Source organism: Dendrobates tinctorius, unplaced genomic scaffold (assembly GCF_039654945.1).
Source record: "Dendrobates tinctorius isolate UK_male_01 unplaced genomic scaffold, ASM3965494v1 ptg000323l, whole genome shotgun sequence".
In the NCBI taxonomy this organism is placed as follows: Eukaryota; Metazoa; Chordata; class Amphibia; order Anura; family Dendrobatidae; genus Dendrobates; species Dendrobates tinctorius.
The window spans coordinates 203,426-218,921 of NW_027361990.1; the positions used below are offsets into that span (position 1 = coordinate 203,426).

General features: G+C 49.5%; 1 protein-coding gene across 5 annotated transcripts in view; it reads left to right on the forward strand.

Moving 5' to 3' along the window:
- Nucleotides 1–6,267, forward strand: part of FAR1 (fatty acyl-CoA reductase 1) — a 40,128-nt gene extending 33,861 nt beyond the window's left edge. For all 5 annotated transcript variants that reach the window (XM_073561613.1, XM_073561611.1, XM_073561615.1 and 2 more), the window contains exons 10-12: nt 569–698; nt 923–1,050; nt 2,652–6,267. In XM_073561613.1, the coding sequence (XP_073417714.1) occupies nt 569–698; nt 923–1,050; nt 2,652–2,814 (421 nt within the window). In that variant the 3' untranslated portion in view covers nt 2,815–6,267. The remainder of the gene's footprint in view (nt 1–568; nt 699–922; nt 1,051–2,651) is intronic.
- The last annotated feature ends 9,229 nt before the right edge of the window (nt 6,268–15,496 follow it).

The window sequence follows — 15,496 nt, forward strand, 5'->3', positions numbered from 1 at the left end:
CTACTTCTGTGTGGAAGTTCCTCGAGGCTCCTCCTTCCCATCCCTTCTTGTCGAGGCTCCTCCTCTACCCATCCCTTCTCATGGCTCCTCCTCTCTGTCCCTCCTCTTTGAGGCTCCTCCTCTCTGTCCCTCCTCTTTCAGGCTCCTCCTCTCTGTCCCTCCTCTTTGAGGCTCCTCCTTTCTGTCCCTCCTCTTTGAGGCTCCTCCTCTCTGTCCCTCCTCTTTCTCTGTGTCTGTCTACACACCTGTGACAAATGGAGAGTCCTCCCCTTTCCCTTGCATTGGCTGCATTGCTAGCGCAGCTCGTCCGGAGTGCAGGGTGGTTCCTCCGCGTTTTTCCCCCGTCCGTCTGCCCAATGTTTATTGCAATGACTTTCCTTCACGTTATTTTGCCTTTGCTTTTCTGCCTCACTCGCCCTTTCACGCTCACTCCGGTTGCTTTTATGAACTACGCGGTTTTAGTTATTTGTATGCCCGGATTTTTAGATGTTGGGGTCCTCTTCCCCCACCGATTTTCCTGCACTTGGGGGGTCAGTAATGATTTTTGGCTTTCTTCCTCTTGGTTAAGGATGATGAAGACTATCACTCGTCTGCACAAAGCCATGATGTTACTGGAGTATTTCACGAGTAACTCCTGGGTGTGGAGTAATGAAAACACCAACATGTTAATGAGCCAGCTCAGCCCCGAGGATAAGAAGGTGAGGGGCGCATCTGCTGTATGGCAGCCGGGGGGTGTCTGTCACCTGGGGGTGTCTGTGGGGTCTGTCCATCCTCCGTCATGCTACACTTTGAGCGGTGTCTGTGGGGTCCGTCCACCCTCCGTCATGCTACATTTTGTGGAAGTAGCTGTTTCGCGGGGGACCGTCCATCCGGTCCTGTGATTTTTTTTTTCCTGGTTTCTTGCATTCTCTGTGTCTTTTAGGTGTTTAACTTCGACGTTCGGCAGCTGCACTGGGCAGAATATATGGAGAACTATTGTATGGGAACCAAAAAGTATGTTCTCAATGAAGAGATGTCCGGTCTGCCCGCCGCCAGGAAGCACCTGAACAAGTAAGTTGTCTGCTGCCCGGTGATCAGCGCAGATGGGATCGCACAGGCAGGTGACTGAATGCAGTGTGGGACATCATAGTAAAGATAAAAGTACCCCCAGGTAGTGCTAGTTACACCGTACCACTCTTTGCCTAAGACAACTTCTTGCCACCCCTTAAAATAAAGTCCCGCACCCCCTTTCTGCAGGGACCCTACAACCACGATGGTGTATACACCATTATTGCCCCCTTCTGAGGGTCCGGCTTGTGATCCTCGATGCTAATTTTTGAAATTACATCTTATCAATCTTCAGTAATGTCTCAACCCCCTCTAAAGTGTCCTCTAACCCCCCCCCAAATGTCAGATTTTTACATGGTTATTACTCCTAAAAATGACAGCGGTCTGATGGACGTGTCATAGCACGACCCGACACTCCCATCTATCAGTGCACAAGACCACAGTGTGCAGCCCCCCCCCACAGTGTATTCATAAATGTCCAGGAGGAGTAACAGAGGGATGGCACCGGAAATCAGATAACTGAGATTGATCAATCAGTTGTCCCATACTCAGCAACATATCAGACAAGATGATAAATGTGGTTACTAGGGTCCATCTGCTGAGAACGAGGACCCAAAGTCCCCTGTAACTAAAGCAGCAGCGACCATGTGTGACCACTACCCCATTCACCCTCTATAGGAGGTGGTCGCACACTCACTACCGCTCCAGTCACTGTGTATAGGAGGTGGTCGCACACACTCACTACCGCTCCAGTCACCGTCTATAGGAGGTGGTCGCACACGCTCACTACTGCTCCAGTCACCGTCTATAGGAGGTGGTCGCACACACTCACTACCGCTCCAGTCACTGTGTATAAGAGGTGGTCGCACACACTCACTACTACTCCATTCACCCTCTATAGGAGGTGGTCGCACACTCACTACCGCTCCAGTCACTGTGTATAAGAGGTGGTCGCTCACTCACTACCGCTCCAGTCACCGTCTATAGGAGGTGGTCGCTTACACTCACTACTGCTCCAGTCACCGTCTATAGGAGGTGGTCGCACACACTCACTACTGCTCCAGTCACCGTCTATAGGAGGTGGTCGCACACTCACTACCGCTCCAGTCACCGTCTATAGGAGGTGGTCGCACACACTCACTACCGATCCAGTCACCGTCTATAGAAGGTGGTCGCACACACTCACTACCGCTCCAGTCACTGTCTATAGAAGGTGGTCGCACACACTCACTACCGATCCAGTCACCGTCTATAGGAGGTGGTCGCACATGCTCACTACCGCTGCAGTCACCATCTATAGGAGGTGGTCGCACACACTCACTACCGCTCCATTCACCCTCTATAGGAGGAGGTCGCACACACTCACTGCCGCTCCAGTCACCGTCTATAGGAGGTGGTCGCACACGCTCACTACCGCTCCAGTGCACACAGTGGGTTTTGGGTCCCCCGTTCTCATGATCAGTGGGGGGCAGCGATCATCCATTTATTACCTGCACTGTACATAGGCGATGTCTGTTGCTCATGGGACAACCCCTTTAAGAATGACTCTTTAAAGTGCACCCGTTTCTGCAGGTTTTTCACTATGTCTTCTTGTTACATTCCAGGTTGAGGAACATTCGCTACGGATTCAATACCGTCCTGGTGGTCCTCATTTGGCGCGTCTTCATCGCGCGGTCTCAGATGGCGCGGAACATCTGGTACTTTGTGGTTAGTTTGTGTTTCAAGTTTCTGTCTTACTTCCGGGCGTCCAGCACCATGAGATACTGAAGAGACGGACGCCTCGCCTGGACATCTATGCACACAGCGCAGACTGCACAGACTGTATAAACCCATCCATGTTCTATTCACGTCGTGTACGACCATCATGATATCCGTTCTCCAAGTGTACCTTAGTAACAAACTGCACATGTCCGAGCCGGCCGCCACTAAACACAACCCACGTTATCCCCTGTAACACACTGCTATGTGCCACGCCTGGTGGTGGACACTGATGGGTGCTATCATCAAGTATCTGTAGTAAGCGGCGAACTAAAACTCCCAGCATAGCCAGCCCAGTGTGGGTGACTCCTTAATGTTATAATTTTGCAACATCTTGCAGCTGAGTGCTGGCGTTCCTCTGCTATTCCTCCTGGAAATGCTTACATTATAACCTGGGCGTTGTGACACAAGAGCTGCGTCCTGACACCGGAAAATCAGACTGAGAAGAAATGGCCTTGACTGATGAGGAACGGTAATGATCTTTTGTCAATTTGCTCATACGTCGCCAGGAGGAATCGCAGAGGAACTACATGATGCCGAGATGCTCCCCGACATGTCAGCAAATCATCACTTCTTAGAACGGTGTTCTGCCGATCCTCTATTATTCCTCCTGGCAGTGGACAATACCCCCTGTCCTTACACGATCAGCATCGATTATATAGCAGGAATTAGAGGCAGGGTTGTGGAGTCGGTAAGCCAAACCTGCGACTCCGACTCCTCAATTTCCCTTACACCGACTCTCCGACTCCGACTCCCACACATATTGCTTATATTTAAGTGAAAAATGTATTGTAGTACAATGTGAACCTCAGACATTTAATCATTTTTATGATCCAATAATCAAGATATTTAGATAGAACAGAATATATATTGGTGTACTACCCGGTTTTCATTCTTTTTGGTACAGATACGATATGGATAGACAGATATGGATAAATGGATATATAGATAGAGCAGATTTCTAATCTGCTTTTGCTATTGAAAACATTATCTATGAGCTCAAAAACCTTTCAGGTGATGCAGTTTTTTAAAAAGATGATCAGCTTTTGCAGCTGAAAAACGTATCCTCAAAAAACACAGGAAAAACGCTGTGTGTGAATGTAGCCTTAGATCAGGAATAGAACAGCCATTTATAGGACATTTCATAACTTTCCCAAACTCCTATAAAAAAATATTCAGCACATCCTGCATTGAATTACTGTACCCAATTTATTATATATTTTAGGAGTCGGAGTCGGTCCGTTTTATTCCGACTCCACCAAAATGAGCACCGACTCCAACTCCGACTCCACGACTCCGACTCCACAGCCCTGATTAGAGGAACGTCGGCTGTCCAGGGAGCTGAAACATGCTGGATAAGTAGGGAGTGGTGGAATGCTGGGAGTTGTAGGGTCAGCGACTGCTGGTTTCCATGTCGTTCTCTGTAGTGACTGCATTGCTTTTGCTGCCTCTTTTCTCCTCCTTTAATTTCTAATCTCATATGTTTTGTTGTTTTTTTGTTTTTTTTGCTCTTCTGCTTTTGTATTTTTATTTTGCCATTTTATTTTATTTTTTTTGTTTTATACTTTTCTTTCACCCTTTTTCCTCACCCTGACTCTTTGCACTGCATACCATTGATTGGAGCGGTTTGGGCCATTTTTTTTGTACTTTTTATATGTCCTAAAATATCCCTTTCCATAAAGTGTTGCGAGCAGCAGCAGGGTCTCGCGTCACTGATCGCTCGTACGTCTTGTCCCCCTGTGCTGCGCTCTCGTTATTGCCTCCTACCTGTTACTGCGCCAACACGACCTCCCCTCTGTACTGTTGGCATTGTGGAGAGCGATGGCAGTGTAAAGTATGGCGGACTGGACACCTTCCATCTATAGCGGAGTGGGCTGTCAGCCGGATGTGTGGTGCGGATCATACTACTGGTCTCTGTGTAGCTTCAGCTCACATTGTGGATTATTTCTGCCCATAAAACTGCAGCCCTGCTCTTGGCCTGACGTACTTGTTAAAGGGGAGGTATGGGATTAGAAGTGTCACTAGTAACGGCGCCCCTCCTGTTGGGGTTGCAGTACCACGCTCAACCAGTGAGGAAGTGCGGCGCTGTCCTGGAAGAAGTCTGTCATTGTATTTATTGCAAGACAAATCCTGTGGGTTTAAAGGGAGCGGCCATGTTTGTCTGATTGTGGACCCCTAACCTTACCCGTTAGCCCCCATACTCTATAAAACCTCATGGGAATTTAAGGATTTGTCTGTGGGGGCTTAAGACCAGCCTGGGGCCCTCATGGTAAATGGTCAGGTTGGGAATGACTTGTAAAGGTCGACCGTCACCTGTTAGGAACAAGGCAGCATTTACGCCCTGCTGTATACCCTGCGACGATGCCCTCGTGTACAGGGGCCACCTGGCTGCCTCCATCAGAGGCCAAAGTTCTCAAAGTCTCCTTGACATGAGTTAAGGCCGCGTCCACCATTTTTCCACACATCTAAAATGCAGCAACTTTGCAATAGATTTCAATAAAAAAAATAATAAAATCTCACTGTTTAGTGTCTACAGCTCCTATGCAGATTTATGCATCTCCATGGTAACAGACTACAATCCCGCCCTTTGTAGTCTGATCCTGCAGTCAGACTTTTTTCCATTTGTTGACAAATTTTTTTTGACAGCCTGTTGAACATTTATTGGATTGAGGCTCATTCAGACGTTTGTTCACATCGGACCGAGATCAGACCGCCAATGTGCAGACCTCTGAGTAACTGCTGGGTCAGACAATATACTCAGGGTTTTCTGTTACTATGGAGACACACTTGTCTATGTAGGAGCTGTATACACAAAACGGTTGAAGGTCTTTTTTTGTTTTTTAAACCTGTCACAAATTTGTGTTTCAGTGGTGATGATTTGGGACAATTAAAAAGTTCATAAATGACCGCAGATGCGAAAGTGGCTTTTTCATATCAATGTGTCTGTTTAGGAGGTGGCTGGACCCACAGATGAGAAGACAGCTGAAAACGCCTTAGGTGGACATGGGCGCCCCCCGCCTGTGTGTATGGGCATTGTTGCCCCCCCCTGGCCTGTGTGTGGGCACGTGTGATCCCCGGAATGTGTGGGGGTACGCGTGGCCCCCCCCCCCCCCCGGGCTCGGTGGCGCGGTCCCTTTTACCTTAATGGATGTTGCTGTCCCACAGGCGGCAGGTATAACCCCCACTCTCCGTCACCACGCTTTCACATCGTGCGATGCTAATCCACCAGGCACCTTATTTCTTGTAGGTGTGGATCTGATTTCGGAAAGCCTTTTCAAGGGCTTCTGTGTCGGGGCGCAGCAGGTTCAGTAACGCGTGAAATGTCATTGCTCTTTTTATTTTCACAGTTGTAAAGCCTTTAATTCCTCTGTTGCTACCACGGTCCAGGACCGCGCCGGTGTGTGAGAGACCGTGGTCGGCGGCAGGAAAAAAAAAAAAAGAAATAAATTATGACTTTTGTGACATTTGTGTCTTTGGTTGTTTTTTCCTCTTCCTCATGATATCGATTGCAGGGTTGATTGAGGGATCGTCGTCTTTCAGCGCGTTCCCTGGAGAAGGTTATGTCAGTCGGGCACGTACCCCGCAGCTGTTTACCCTCCGGTGACGGGGGTCTCTTGTCCTGATGGGTCTATGACGTTGTGGGTGACTCGGCGGAGGCACTTCCATGTCTGTACCTTTCTGTAATGGAAATATTCATTCATTGTTATTTTTATACTGAAGTGTTGTTGAATTTATTTCATTTCCTTTCCGCTGACATCCCTACCATCATCATGGGCGACTTCAACATCCCCATTGACACTTCCCTCTCAGCTGCCACTAAACTTCTATCTCTCACTTCCTCCTTCGGCCTCACTCAATGGTCTTCTACAGCCACCCACAAAGATGGCCACACACTGGACCTCATCTTCACCCGCCTCTGCTCCCTATCTAACCTCTCTAACTCACCTCTTCCTCTCTCTGACCACAACCTGCTCACATTCTCTTCCCTCTTCACTCCATGTCTACAATCCTCACCCCACAAACTTTCACACCCTCGCAGGAATCTTAAACACCTTGACCTACACTCATTCTCTGAATCCCTCCTCCCTCTTACAGATATAAGTTCCTTACACAATGCGGATGACGCTGCCGCTCTATATAACACCACAATAGCTGTAGCTTTGGAATCCGCTGCCCCACTTACACGTACCAAAACTCGCAAAATCAACAGACAGCCCTGGCACACCAGCCTGACCAAAGAGCTGAGGCGAGCTTCCAGGGCTGCTGAGCGCAGATGGAAAAGATCCCACTCCAACGAGCACTTCATCGCATTCAAACAGTCCCTCACTACTTTCAAGACCACACTCGCCACAGCTAAACAAACCTACTTCTCATCTCTCATATCCTCCCTGTCTCGCAACCCTAAACAGTTATTCAACACCTTCAATTCTCTCCTCCGCCCCCCAGCACCTCCTCCCTCCCCACTCATCTCAGCTGAAGACTTTGCCTCATTTTTCAAGCAGAAAATTGATAACATCAGGGACAGTTTTGGTCAACAACCCCCAGAGCCCTTCCTCCCGACTTCCCAGCCCTCCACCTTCAAAACCAACTTCTCCACCATTACAGAAGATCGACTCTCCACTCTACTCTCAAGATCACATCTCACCACCTGTGCACTCGACCCGATCCCATCCCACTTCATCCCAAACCTCACCACAGTCTTCATCCCAACCCTAACCCATCTCTTCAACCTATCACTAACAACTGGTGTTTTCCCCTCAAGCTTTAAACATGCCTCCATCACACCTATCCTCAAAAAGCCCTCTCTTGACCCATCCTCTGTATCTAGCTATCGCCCTATATCACTTCTCCCATACGCCTCCAAGCTACTGGAACAACACGTCTACCTTGAACTGTCCTCCCATCTCTCTTCTTGCTCCCTCTTCGACCGCTTACAATCTGGCTTCCGGTCACACCACTCCACTGAAACTGCCCTTAATAAGGTCACCAATGACCTCTTAACTGCCAAGAGCAAGCGACACTACTCTGTCCTCCTCCTCCTGGACCTGTCGGCTGCCTTTGACACAGTGGACCATTCCCTATTATTACAGACCCTCTCATCCCTCGGCATCACAGACTTGGCCCTCTCCTGGATCTCATCATACCTAACAGACCGGACATTCAGCGTCTCCCACTCACACACCACCTCCTCACCTCGCCCCCTATCTGTCGGAGTCCCACAAGGTTCAGTCCTTGGGCCCCTGCTGTTCTCTATTTACACCTTTGGCCTGGGACAGCTCATAGAATCTCATGGCTTTCAGTATCATCTTTATGCTGATGACACACAGATCTACATCTCTGGACCAGATATCACCTCCCTACTAACCAGAATCCCTCAATGTCTGTCCACTATTTCATCCTTCTTCTCCACTAGATATCTGAAACTCAACATGGACAAAACAGAATTCATCATCTTTCCCCCATCTCACGCGACCCCCCCTACGAACCTATCAATTACAGTAAATGACTGCCCACTCTCCCCAGTCCCACAAGCTCGCTGCCTCGGAGTAATCCTTGACGCTGATCTCTCCTTCAAACCACATATCCAAACCCTTTCCACTTCATGCCGACTTCAACTCAAAAATATTTCACGCATCCGTTCATTCCTCACCCAAGAATCTGCAAAAACCCTAGTCCATGCCCTCATCATCTCTCGCCTTGACTACTGCAACCTTATGCTCTGTGGCCTCCCCTCAAACACTCTCGCACCCCTCCAATCTATTCTAAACTCTGCTGCCCGACTAATCCACCTGTCCCCCCGCTATTCCCCAGCTTCTCCCCTCTGTCAATCCCTTCACTGGCTCCCAATTGCCCAGAGACTCCATTACAAAACCCTAACCATGACATACAAAGCCATCCACAACTTGTCTCCTCCATACATCTGTGACCTCGTCTCCCGGTACTTTCCTGCACGCAACCTCCGATCCTCACAAGATCTCCTTCTCTACTCCCCTCTTATCTCCTCTTCCCACAATCGCATACAAGATTTCTCTCGCGCATCACCCCCTACTCTGGAACTCTCTACCACATCATATCAGACTCTCACCTACCATCGAAACCTTCAAAAGAGCCTGAAGACCCACCTCTTCCGACAAGCCTATAACCTGCAGTAACCACCGATCGACCAAACCGCTGCACGACCAGCTCTACCCTCGCCTACTGTATTACCACCCATCCCTTGAAGATTGTGAGCCCTCGCAGGCAGGGTCCTCTCTCCTCCTGGACCAGTTATGACTTGTATTGTTTAAGATTATTGTACTTGTTTTTATGTATACCCCTCCTCACATGTAAAGCGCCATGGAATAAATGGCGCTATAAAAATAAATAATAATAAATAATAATAATTTATAAACTGCAGCTAAGCTGAACAGTGCTGCAGTGTAAAGCATGAGGAGGACATGGTGGCCCAAGTCCCACCAGAATGGAGAATTTTTGACCACGTGAAAGGTCAAGTCAGAGATCACGGCTCAAGGATAAAAGCTGCTAATGCTGAAGATAGTCTGATGTCGGGTCAGTTCTGCTCAAAAATATGGCCTGACCTCTGGGCAGCGATGGTGCACTTCATGGATAAACGCGGCCATGTTCTCTAGTCCTGTGCATGCAGAAATAATGCTGCCGACTGACGGGTGAGGCCGCAAAGGGCAAATGTGCTGGAAAATCAGCAAGTTACATGTGAAATCTGCAGCCGGTCTGCACAAAACCACATGCAGCAAACGTGGATTATGGGCAGATTTCTCTTTGGAAAGTCTACAGAAAATGCGCCTTGTGTAGCCCAAGAGAGGTCGCCATAAATGACAGGTCCCATCTCTTCCCCTCTCTGGTGTCTGACCAGCAGTGAACGGAGAAGTGGCTGCACTCGTTCCTCCTCTCCATTCATTGCATGTACGTGGCAGCCGTAGACCTGTACCCTCACCTGTTACTTCCTTGTCGCAAAGCTGGAGTAACCCTTTAAGGGCATCTCATTCACGCTGCAATAGCCAGAGCAGATTGCTAGTGTGTGTATTTTGATATGGACACCTCCATCATATCCGGGTTGGATGTCTTTTTTGCAGCCATGCTTCCCAACCTGCAATGATGCGGATCCAGATTATATCACGTAGTAAAGCGCTCGGGCCATATGGCAGAAATGGGCACGACTGCTAAATCCTCTAATGGCCTCTCGCAGATTTGCGGAATGGATGAAAATCTGTCACACAGCAAATGTGTCGCTGGGAAACCGAGGCGATCTGTTACCCCGAGTCCAGTGTTTGACATGGGGCGTCCAAAATGCAGTTACATACGTGTTTCTAGAATTAACTTAAAACTTAATCGTCAATTCAATTTTTATTTCATAAATCAGTAGTGCACATGAAAATAAGAAACTTTTGTAATTGTTATTAGAGAAATCTGCTTCTTTCTTCTCCTGGACGGAGGTTTCATTCTCAAAATGTTTAGTTCTTGGGTAAAATATAAACTCAGTAAAGAAAACCTTCCTATTCCTGAGAGAGGCGATAACAGCTGCTCCTCATAGTCTATGGAGAGGGGCGAGGGAGGAGTTACAGGCAGAGCTCCTCCCTCTCCATAGAATATGAAGAGCAGCTGACATTGTCTGTCTCAGTAATGGGAAGGTTTTCTTTACTGGATTCATATTTTACCCATGACCTGAAAATGTTGAGGATGAAACCTCCGTCCAGGAGGAAAAAGCAACATTTATTGCAAAGTGTCGTAATTTTATGTCCTTTTGATGAATAAAATTAAAAGAATGATTTCTCTTTTAATGAGTATTTTCTTCAGCTACAATCTCCAGAACAGGGGTCTCGGGACCCTGGTCCCACCAGTGCATCCACGTGGAGGAAGGGAAGGTAAGGTGGCTGTGCATGAGTGCGTCTCCGCTTGTATCCTCATGTTCTGTGCTCAGTGATGTAACATGGGGCTTGTTGGCCCCAATATAAAATCCCCAATAGGGCCCCCAACAATTACAGGCAGATCACTAATAGTATTGGTCTTCTCAAACGGGTCCAGAGGGTCTACGGGCCCTTCCCCCACTATAGTTACACTCCTAGCCTCTATTCTCTCCCCGTCTGTAATGATCGGCATTTGCCAGGTTGGTTGGGGGACCTCAGGTCTGGAGATCGGTGATGGCGCCAGGTTTAGGATCCACATCTGTTCTATATCTATGGTTTGTCTTCTGCCTATGACCTAAATGTCTAAGAAGGGAGTACACCATTAACTTGTGACTTGCACCAATTTAACTACAAAACAATGAAATTTCTTCATGTCCCTTTAACTGGGGGGTGTTCTGTTCCTTTACCACTCCCAGGCTTAGGAGGCGGTGCTCCTGAATGATTGACAGTTTGGACCAGCGGCATTGTTGCACTGCTCTCCTGGACTTTGCTCTCCTGGATGTTGCTCTCCGATGCTGTTATATGAGGCCTTTGCATCATGTGAGGCGCGCAGGAGAACCAAAGCTGGCCAGAGCAGCGCTCACAAAGTGCTCCTTGCCTAGGTAACCGGCCACTCTGCGGCGGTGGCTGGTAACCTAGACCACGACCAGCGAACTAAAGAATTATAAATTGCAGGGTTTCTTATTTTCTCCAGCACCTTGAAGTGAAACCTATTTAAGAAGAGGAAATGTCAGCCTTTAAACCTAATTTTGGTTACATGGTTCGTCCTAAAGTTTTTCATTTTTTAACCCTATATCTTATGAAAAGTTTTGGTTATTGAGGAGTCTAGTTGGTAATAGAAAAGGACAGAGCTTCGTGCTGTGCCCCTTATTTTCTGTTCTCATCTTGGTGAGTGGAGCAAGCATCGAATAGATATGAAGAAAGTAGAGTCCATACACCCCTTGCTCTGCCCCCGAGGAGGGTCGGACAGAAAGGGGGCAGAAATGTGGAGCTCAGCTCTTTCTTTAGCCCTCGGTGCAGGGTCTCGGCCCCCTAATCCCCTCCGATCAACAGTTCTGCTTTGTCACAAGTTTAATATGACGGGGGCGTTTTACCTGTCTGTATTCCATATGCTCCGCCACCCCAGATGAAGGTGACGGGCCGACAAAGAGGCCCGGACCCTCCTGCTTCTGGATTCTGTGAGGATCTACGTTGGTTCCCTTGCACTTCGGGGGGTGTCCGGGGCTCATGCTCTTATTATATGCAGAAAATGACTGAAGGTCATGTACAGTCCTGGCTGAAAATTATCCGAGAACCCAGAATGGGCTGTGTAGTAACCCCCAAGGTTAGATATCACCACCCCCCCCATAGTGGAGATCCTAGGAGGTGGAGGTGTTCTGTACTCTTGCTGTTCCCCTGTTCTGTACGGGCACCACTACTGTGTTCTCTGCTCTTGGTGGTGGTGGTGTGCCCATACTGTGTTCTGTACTCTTGGTGTTCCCCTGTTCTGTACGGGCACCACCACTCTGTTCTGTACTCTTGGTGTTCCCCTGTTCTGTATGGGCACCACCACTGTGTTCTGTACTCTTGGTTTTCCCCTGTTCTGTATGAGCGCCACCACTGTGTTCTGTACTCTTGGTGTACCCCTGCTCTGTACGGGCACCACCACTGTGTTCTGTACTCTTGGTGTTCCCCTGCTCTGTACAGGCACCACCACTCTGTTCTGTACTCGTGGTGTTCCCCTGCGCTGTACAGGCACCACCACTCTGTTCTGTACTCGTGTTCCCCTGCTCTGTACGGGCACCACCACTGTGTTCTGTACTCTTGGTGTTCCCCTGCTCTGTACGGGCACCACCACTGTGTTCTGTACTCTTGGTGTTCCCCTGCTCTGTACGGGCACCACCACTGTGTTCTGTACTCTTGGTGTTCCCCTGCTCTGTACGGGCACCACCACTGTGTTCTGTGCTCTTGGTGTTCCCCTGCTCTGTACGGGCACCACCACTCTGTTCTGTACTCTTGGTGTACCCCTGCTCTGTACGGGCACCACCACTGTGTTCTGTACTCTTGGTGTTCCCCTGCTCTGTACGGGCACCACCACTGTGTTCTGTGCTCTTGGTGTTCCCCTGCGCTGTACGGGCACCACCACTGTGTTCTATGCTCTTGGTGTTCCCCTGCGCTGTACGGGCACCACCACTCTGTTCTGTGCTCTTGGTGTTCCCCTGCTCTGTACGGGCACCACCACTGTGTTCTGTGCTCTTGGTGTTCCCCTGCGCTGTACAGGCACCACCACTCTGTTCTGTACTCTTGGTGTTCCCCTGCTCTGTACGGGCACCACCACTGTGTTCTGTGCTCTTGGTGTTCCCCTGCTCTGTACGGGCACCACCACTGTGTTCTGTGCTCTTGGTGTTCCCCTGCGCTGTACGAGCACCACCACTCTGTTCTGTACTCTTGGTGTTCCCCTGCTCTGTACGGGCACCACCACTGTGTTCTGTGCTCTTGGTGTTCCCCTGCTCTGTACGGGCACCACCACTGTGTTCTGTGCTCTTGGTGTTCCCCTGCTCTGTACTGGCACCACCACTCTGTTCTGTACTCTTGGTGTACCCCTGCTCTGTACGGGCACCACCACTGTGTTCTGTACTCTTGGTGTTCCCCTGCTCTGTACGGGCACCACCACTGTGTTCTGTGCTCTTGGTGTTCCCCTGCTCTGTACGGGCACCACCACTGTGTTCTGTGCTCTTGGTGTTCCCGTGCTCTGTACGGGCACCACCACTGTGTTCTGTGCTCTTGGTGTTCCCCTGCTCTGTACGGGCACCACCACTCTGTTCTGTACTCTTGGTGTACCCCTGCTCTGTACGGGCACCACCACTGTGTTCTGTGCTCTTGGTGTTCCCCTGCGCTGTACGGGCACCACCACTCTGTTCTGTGCTCTTGGTGTTCCCCTGCGCTGTACGGGCACCACCACTCTGTTCTGTACTCTTGGTGTTCCCCTGCTCTGTACGGGCACCACCACTGTGTTCTGTGCTCTTGGTGTTCCCCTGCTCTGTACGGGCACCACCACTCTGTTCTGTACTCTTGGTGTTCCCCTGCTCTGTACGGGCACCACCACTGTGTTCTGTGCTCTTGGTGTTCCCCTGCGCTGTACGGGCACCACCACTCTGTTCTGTACTCTTGGTGTACCCCTGCTCTGTACGGGCACCACCACTGTGTTCTGTGCTCTTGGTGTTCCCCTGCGCTGTACGGGCACCACCACTCTGTTCTGTGCTCTTGGTGTTCCCCTGCGCTGTACGGGCACCACCACTCTGTTCTGTACTCTTGGTGTTCCCCTGCTCTGTACGGGCACCACCACTGTGTTCTGTACTCTTGCTGTTCCCCTGCTCTGTACGGGCACCACCACTCTGTTCTGTGCTCTTGCTGTTCCTCTGCTCTTTGCGGGCACAGCGGATGGCGCCGTATCTTTACCTTCCTTCATGTAAATATTTCATTTGGAAAGAGAAACCTATAGCGTTTCACATCTGACCTGCATTTAACTAAAGACGAAACCTATCAAACTTTAATGGCGGGAACAGCACTTAAGCTGCAATGGTCATAAAATCCTGGGTTGTCCTTAAAGCGGGGGCTGGAAATGTAAAGGTGATGAAACGCTCCGACTGATATTGTACCAGATGGCGCCTGGCTGTAGAGAAAAAGTCCTTTACTCCGGCATCCTATAATCTGACAATAAGATGGAGATGAGACGCTCGTCTGTGGTAGTGCGGGGATCTCTGGTAATCTCCCTGTGGGAGTAAGGAGAATAAAGGGGGGTATTGTTGTCTTAGACTTTTCCCTGGCACATCCGTGTGCCACACCATTGATAGGTGCAGGTCCCAGTAGTGTGACCGCTGTCACCCTAGAGAATAGGCGTCTACCCTCTGGCGGTGGAGCGATGGCCATGTGTACTTCCTGCAGCAAGTACGAGGATTTCTGCAAGGCCCATTTGGATAAGACCTTTGCGGTACCATACACCATAATTCCGTACTATTCCAGACCCTTAGACCTCATTTAGAGGGGTGTACCGCACCTGTCATCTCTGAGCGACACTGAATCAATGAGCCCTACAGAAGACATCCCTGGCGCCCAGAATATGGCAGAACGAGCCATGAGCGACTGTGCTGAATACCGGGCCCACTCCCTGCCCTCGCGCTGTGCATGGGGCCGGCCGGCACTGAGAAGCCCATTGTTCCATCTTTTCTCTGATGAAATGTGAGTTATTTCCTGGACGTTCTCTATTCTGTAAATGTCGCAGCGGCCGCCAAGGTCACTGGAAACATTGGCATATTGAGATTTACATGGTTTACCTGCCCACAGTGCCCACCATGCACTGCCCCGCAGACACTGACACCATGATTATACCCTGCGCTGTGTGGTCCTCACCCCCCCCTGCGCTGTGCGCCCCACTCCTGCTGGGGAGGGAGCTGCCCATTACTAGGAGAGGTAACATAGTTGTTAAGGTTGAAGGAAGACTTTAAGTCCATCTAGTTCACCCCATATCCTGTCCTAACTTGCCCTAACATGTTGATCCAGAGGAAGGCAAAAAAACCACATGTGGCAAACAGTAAGCTTCACATTGGGGAAAAATTCCTTCCCGACTCCACATACGGCAATCAGACTAGCTCCCTGGATCAACGCAATATTAAGGAGACTAGTGTATATACCCTGTAATATTATACTTTTCAAGAAAGGCATCCAGTCCCTTCTTAAATTTTAGTAGGGAATCACTCATTACAACATCATATGGCAGAGAGTTCCATAGT